This window comes from Gastrolobium bilobum, unplaced genomic scaffold (genome assembly GCF_033153095.1).
Source record: "Gastrolobium bilobum isolate Gb01-03AN ecotype WA unplaced genomic scaffold, APGP_CSIRO_Gbil_v1 utg3850, whole genome shotgun sequence".
In the NCBI taxonomy this organism is placed as follows: Eukaryota; Viridiplantae; Streptophyta; class Magnoliopsida; order Fabales; family Fabaceae; genus Gastrolobium; species Gastrolobium bilobum.
The window spans coordinates 253757-260148 of NW_026897525.1; the positions used below are offsets into that span (position 1 = coordinate 253757).

At 33.5% G+C, this 6392-nt stretch overlaps 1 protein-coding gene across 1 annotated transcript; it reads left to right on the plus strand.

The window, feature by feature from the left end:
* Nucleotides 1–301: 301 nt before the first annotated feature.
* Nucleotides 302–6084, plus strand: LOC133307669 (protein HOTHEAD-like). Its single transcript, XM_061508220.1, has 6 exons — nt 302–441; nt 1219–1558; nt 2078–2379; nt 4110–4495; nt 5009–5574; nt 5676–6084. The coding sequence occupies exons 1-6, from the start codon at nt 363–365 to the stop codon at nt 5746–5748; spliced, it is 1746 nt and encodes a 581-aa protein (XP_061364204.1). The 5' UTR covers nt 302–362; the 3' UTR covers nt 5749–6084.
* Nucleotides 6085–6392: the final 308 nt, after the last annotated feature.

Below are 6392 nucleotides of genomic sequence, written 5' to 3' on the forward strand. Positions count from 1 at the left end.
GATAAAAAAAGATCAACGACTCTAATTTGTAAGCATGTGACACCATTGATCTTTTTTTATCTAACGGTTCTCAAATGAGGTGTCAAACTTCAAATTTAACACCGGTGTTTGTTAGAGGATCTACCTCATATATATATATATATATATATATATATATATATATATATATATACGGTTTTAGATTTCAGCGTCAAAAGCAGCAAGTAATCATTCTATTGGTTAAACTTAAAGCCGCCAACACCGTTGGGATTGCAACTTCATATAAATAGGAAAGTGGGTTGTTTTGGTCAGTGGATCATAAACTCGATTTATCACAAGGCCTTGTTACCTGAAGTTTATCTGTGCTTCGATCTGTGCTTGCAATGGGTGGTTGGTGGTGGAGGCTACTTTTTGCTGCAGTTTCTGTTCTCTTGTCTCCTGAACTTTGTCATTCCCAAAAAGGTAATCATAAAATCTTTGTACTACTCTCTTTGGATCCTTAATCAAATGCAGTTAGATCAGATGCAGGATGAAACAAGTAGTTAGTAAATACTCTCACTTTTTAAATAATTATCATTTAAAATGTTTTTTTTTTTTTTTTTATAACATCATTTAAAATGTTTTAGTAGAATGATTCGTTTACAAAAAATGTTTTATAAAATTTTACAAATTGCATTTGTACTCCTGAAAATATATAGTGTAACTTAATGTATTTTCGAGAGTAGATAATGTAGTTTGTAAATAAAAAATTTATAAATATAACCCTCCCAAAATTATAAGATTTATTCAGTTTAAAGAAGTTTTTTGTTCCTTTAATATTTATTAATAATTATAAAAATATTTATAAACAAAATAACAATGAAATCAAAAAAACGATTTGTTTTAAATTACGTTTTAAAATTTTATTTTTATCTTTTGGTATATTTGTTAAGTGAAATGAAAGGGAACATTAATAGAGTAAAAATAATAATTTAATTAAATTTTGTTGAAATTAAAAATATTTAATCAGTTTCTTGATGAATGGACTTTTGAGTTTTAGAGTATTTACTCTGGTGTCGATGGTCGAATGCATTAATGTGCGCATATGAGAGGAGAGAATGTTTTTGTATCATTTAGTTCATTGTGTTATCAAATGAAATCATGTTTCCCATATAACTCAATTAATAGATGAAGTCTTGAACCTTTACACATCTCAAGATTCTTTGGAAATCTAACCATGGTTTGTGAGACTGTGTACAGAACCGAACTACACATTTATGCACAATGCAACCTCAGCAGCAAACATCTCATACTACGACTACATCGTAATTGGTGGTGGCACAGCAGGGTGTCCTTTAGCTGCGACTCTGTCCCAAAATTTCAGGGTGTTGTTGCTTGAACGCGGTGGCTCACCCTACGGCAACCCCAACATCACAAACTTATCAGCCTTCGGTAATAGCCTCTCTGATACATCACCTACCTCTCCCTCTCAGCGTTTCATCTCCCAAGACGGCGTCATAAACTACAGAGCTCGCGTTCTTGGTGGCGGAAGTTGTTTGAACGCTGGATTCTACTCTCGCGCTAGCCTTCGCTATGTCAAGTAGGCAATACGCACACACAAGCACGTACATTTATACATTTACTCATGGAGAAAATATGTATTTTTTTAAAGAACACGGAATTATGTCTTTTTAAAAGAAATAAAAATAAATCATTAAGGAGAGATAGTGAACTTTTTTTTTTTCTCTTTTCTCCTGATATATATATCTCTGTCTTTTTTTAAAAGATCAATACATATTTTTTCTTTATTTATATATGTATTATTGGTCCATCAATTAATGAAGAAGTTTCAATTATATATGTATATACAGGATTTAATGTTTCCACGTTACATGACATAATAGGTGTAAGATTTATATTTTTTTTTTCTCTTCTCTCGTAATTTTATCTCATATATACATATATGTATTAACGGATTTATTGATTACCTGATTATTCCGATTCGAGTACTGTTGAATCTATTATAGGAGCTTCTCCCCTAAGGAACAATACTCGCCACTTGAACCGGTGGTTGTTCGTAGATCAACTTTCAATTGTGTGCATTGATTGTTATTGTTAGGGAAGCTGGTTGGGAAGGAAGGGCAGTAAATGAGTCGTACCAATGGGTGGAGAAGAAGGTGGCGTTTGAGCCAAAGGTGCAGCAGTGGCAATCAGCTGTGAGGGATGGATTGCTGGAGATTGGGGTGGTGCCTAACAATGGCTTCACTTATGATCATGTTCATGGAACCAAGGTCGGGGGCACCATCTTTGACCAGCATGGTAACAGGCACATTGCTGCTGATCTTTTGGAATATGCCAACCCCAATGGAATTACTGTGCTTTTGCATGCAACCGTGCATAGGATCTTGTTTACAACGAAAGGTGCGTTTCTTTCCTCCATTTTGATTTTATTTTGTTTTAACTCAATTTCTCTTTTTCTCTATTGAGTATTTTATTTTGTGTTTAATGTTTTCATGCCCTCCGCATAAATTGATTCCAAAGATTGTATATTAAATGCTAACATGGTGCATACAATCTCAAAAATGGGTAACCTTATGATATAGATGAACGACACATGATATATAATTCGGGATCGCTTGTACAATCTTATGAATTTCTGTTTCTTTAAACTTAGATTTCAATTGAGGTTTGGACCAAGTGACTGAATTTGATGAATTTCATAAATTCAATTGGCAATAAAATTAACTGAAGCTAAATTCAGGTTACGAATGTCTTAATCGTTTTCGATAATAACAGAGAAAAATTTAGGGAAATGGAAACCCTTACTTATTCAGCTCATTATTCACAACCCTTCTCTTTTGTAATTGCTTTCTTTATTGTATGTTCTTCATTGTTTTCGTTTTAATTCAAATATTTTCGAAATGCTATTTCAAATTACTATGATTTTTCTTGATATATATCAGACCTTGTGAATTAGTATTTGGGTACAATCCTTACGGGATAATACTTTACTCACTTATTATATTACTTGTGGACCAATGCACTTGTAGTAGTTGCAATAGAAATCTAGTAAAGAAAGAGCTTAACAAAATTCTGAAGGGAATTACGAAGAGTAAGTACAAGGTTTTAGAGAGTAGTAGGAGAAAAGAAATTCCTGTGCTCTTTCGTTTCTTGCGTTGTTAGGAGGTATGATTCTTCTTGTCACTACTTTCATTTTTCTTTTCTTTTTGGCTGGTGAAACGGACGATTTTACCAATGTTCTTATGTGGTTCAAGGTAATATTATTACGCTGTTATAAATTATTTGCTTGCTAGGCTTTGTCTTAGTTGGACATTGATTTTTCTTTAATACAAAACACATAAAACACTCTGTGTAACACTTAGTCTCAAACCAAATGAGTTCTAGAATCACAGCCCCCAAAATCTCAAGTAGAACATAGGTCCCACAAGTAATAAAGAGTGAGCGAAAAAATATCATTCACGTGAATTGAGTCATAATGCACGCCAATGATCAACCTAGCACAACAATATTCATGTTCAAATATTTGAAATTCATCCGAATAGACTAAAACAAGAAAAGGAAACTAGAAATAAGTGCAAATAACAAAACAATCACCAAATTAGAGAGGGAGCAAGCAATGTGCAACACCCCTCGTGGAACGTGAGGAAGGATATTTTATGATTAAAAAAAAGGAAAAATGAAAAAATAAATAAAAAAATAGCCCATGAGAACTGCATTCTTTGTGAGAAATCGGCATTGTTGCTTACTCCTTGTGTTTATACTTTATAGTACCTTTTTTTTAGTATTACTTTTTTTTTATAGTAGTTATTTTATAATTTTTTTTAACCATTAAAATATTTCTCCTTGTGTTCCGCTTGGGCTGTTGCACATTGCTTATACTTTGGTGATTGTTGTGATATTTGTACTTATTTCTAGTTCCTTTATAGTTGCTTTTTCTTGTTTTAATATATTCAAATTAATTTAACTTGCTTAAACTTGAGTATAGTAATATTATTAATATTCTTTTCGAATAAATAGAAGCGAAGTGAGCAAAAAAATAAATAAATAAAAAACACAAAATGTGATTTTGTTTTTAAGATGGGCATTCTTATTTTGGTGGATATTGATTGGTGAATCTTGAAATTCAACAGGTCTATCAAGGCCAAGGGCCCATGGTGTAGTGTTCAAGGATGCATCGGGGGTTAGACATAAGGCATACCTGAAGCAGGGGACCAAGAACGAGATCATTGTATCAGCCGGTGCACTTGGAAGCCCACAGCTTCTAATGTTGAGTGGAGTTGGCCCAGCCCACCACCTTAAAGCCCATAACATCAGCGTAACATTGGACCAGCCTTTTGTAGGTCAAGGAATGTCAGATAACCCCATGAACGCCATCTTTGTCCCTTCTCCTGTCCCCGTAGAAGTCTCCCTTATTGAGGTTGTCGGCATCACCAACTTCGGCAGTTACATTGAAGCTGCCAGCGGTGAAAACTTTTCCGGCGGTTCCAAAAAAGACTACGGAATGTTCTCCCCCAAGGTACACGGCGTAGTTGCATAATTCTTATTGATGTTGATATAATGCTCCCGATAATTTTATACGAGTCTAAGTTATATTTTTAATTTAATGGTTGGTCCTATTTAAATAAGCAAATCAATAATTAATGTTAGGTATAAATTTTTTTATTTTTACATCGATATAAACATATAAAACCCCATGATATAGAATTATTTAGATGCACAGTTATAATTATAGAATAAAGTTTTTCATAGCAGTTATTTCATTTCTAACTATAATTAATGGATTTTATTAATCTCATGTTAAAAGAGATAAGTTATTTAATGTCATAGAGATAAACTTGTGGCTCCATCACTTGAAAAATAAAAAGAAAAGAAAAAATGTGGCACAATTATAAAAAAGTATAGGAGAGAAATTTATCACATGTCACATGAGAATAATTTTTCTCATAATTAATATGGTACAAGTTTATTTAAATAAACCACCATTTTATTTGATTTGTTCACAATAACATGACAAATTAACAAAATGCAGATTGGTCAACTCTCCACTGTGCCCCCAAAGCAAAGGACCCCAGAAGCGCTGGCAAAAGCAATAGAATCGATGGAGACTCTTGACCAAGCAGCGTTCAGAGGTGGATTCATACTTGAGAAAATCATGGGTCCAATTTCAACAGGCCATTTGGAGCTCCAAAACAGTGATCCAAATTATAACCCGTTAGTGACCTTCAACTACTTCCAGGACCCCCGAGACTTAAAGAGATGCGTCAAGGGCTTAAGCACTGTGGAGAAGATAATTGAATCCAAGGCTTTCTCTCCATTCAAATACGAGAACATGCCAATGTCCCTGCTACTGAACATGACTGCGAGTTCCCCTGTGAACTTGTTGCCTAAACACGCGAATACTACATTGTCTCTGGAACAGTTCTGCAAAGACACTGTGATGACCATATGGCATTACCATGGAGGCTGCCAAGTTGGGAGAGTTGTTGATAATGACTATAAGGTTCTTGGTGTGGATGCACTGCGTGTTATTGATGGTTCCACCTTTAACTATTCTCCAGGAACTAATCCTCAGGCCACTGTAATGATGCTTGGCAGGTATAATATCCATCCCATTTGTGCGTGTGTGTGTGTAGCTGTTTTATGTTAATGGTGGTTGACTCTCTTTTTTTTCTTTTTTTTTTGTCAATTTGGCGCAGGTACATGGGAGTCAAAATATTGAGAGGGAGACTTGATACAGCTGATGATAATATTAATGAAACAGAGCGATGAGTAGTATAAAAGGACAAAACAATTCTTATGAGTATTTAATTTGTAGAGTTTATTAAGGAACCTTAGAATGATGCAAATTTAAAGTTAAACACTCCCGATAATTGATGAATCGAAACCACAATGGAAAATAAAAATAAAAATCTTCCTTTCGATTAGAAAAGGATGGTTAATTGATAACTACGGCAGCCAAATGTTCGATATGGGAACCTCTCGAGGAACTAGACAAGGGTAATTGGATGTTTCATCATAGTTTTGAATAATGCGAGGGTTTTTTTCTTTTTCATTTTTTTATGGAAAAAAAGTTTCTAAAATTACTTTAGGTAACTTTATCTGCTTTTCACCATTTTAAGTATGTCTTATTGATAAGATATAGTTAAAATGATTTTTTTTTCTCTGTCACATCAACCGACAATGTTTAACGAGAGAAAAAAGTTATTATTATAATTATGCCTTACCGGTAAGACATAATCAAAATGGTGAAAAATAGATAATTTATCTAAAGTAACTTTAGAAAAAATTAACCTTTTTTTAGTGTAATTGCATGAGTGAAATGATTTACCATTATGATGGAAATATACCTCTTGGTCATGTTTAGCTAATATTTAAGACATTACATCAATGAGTAAAATTTGATTAATTTATGA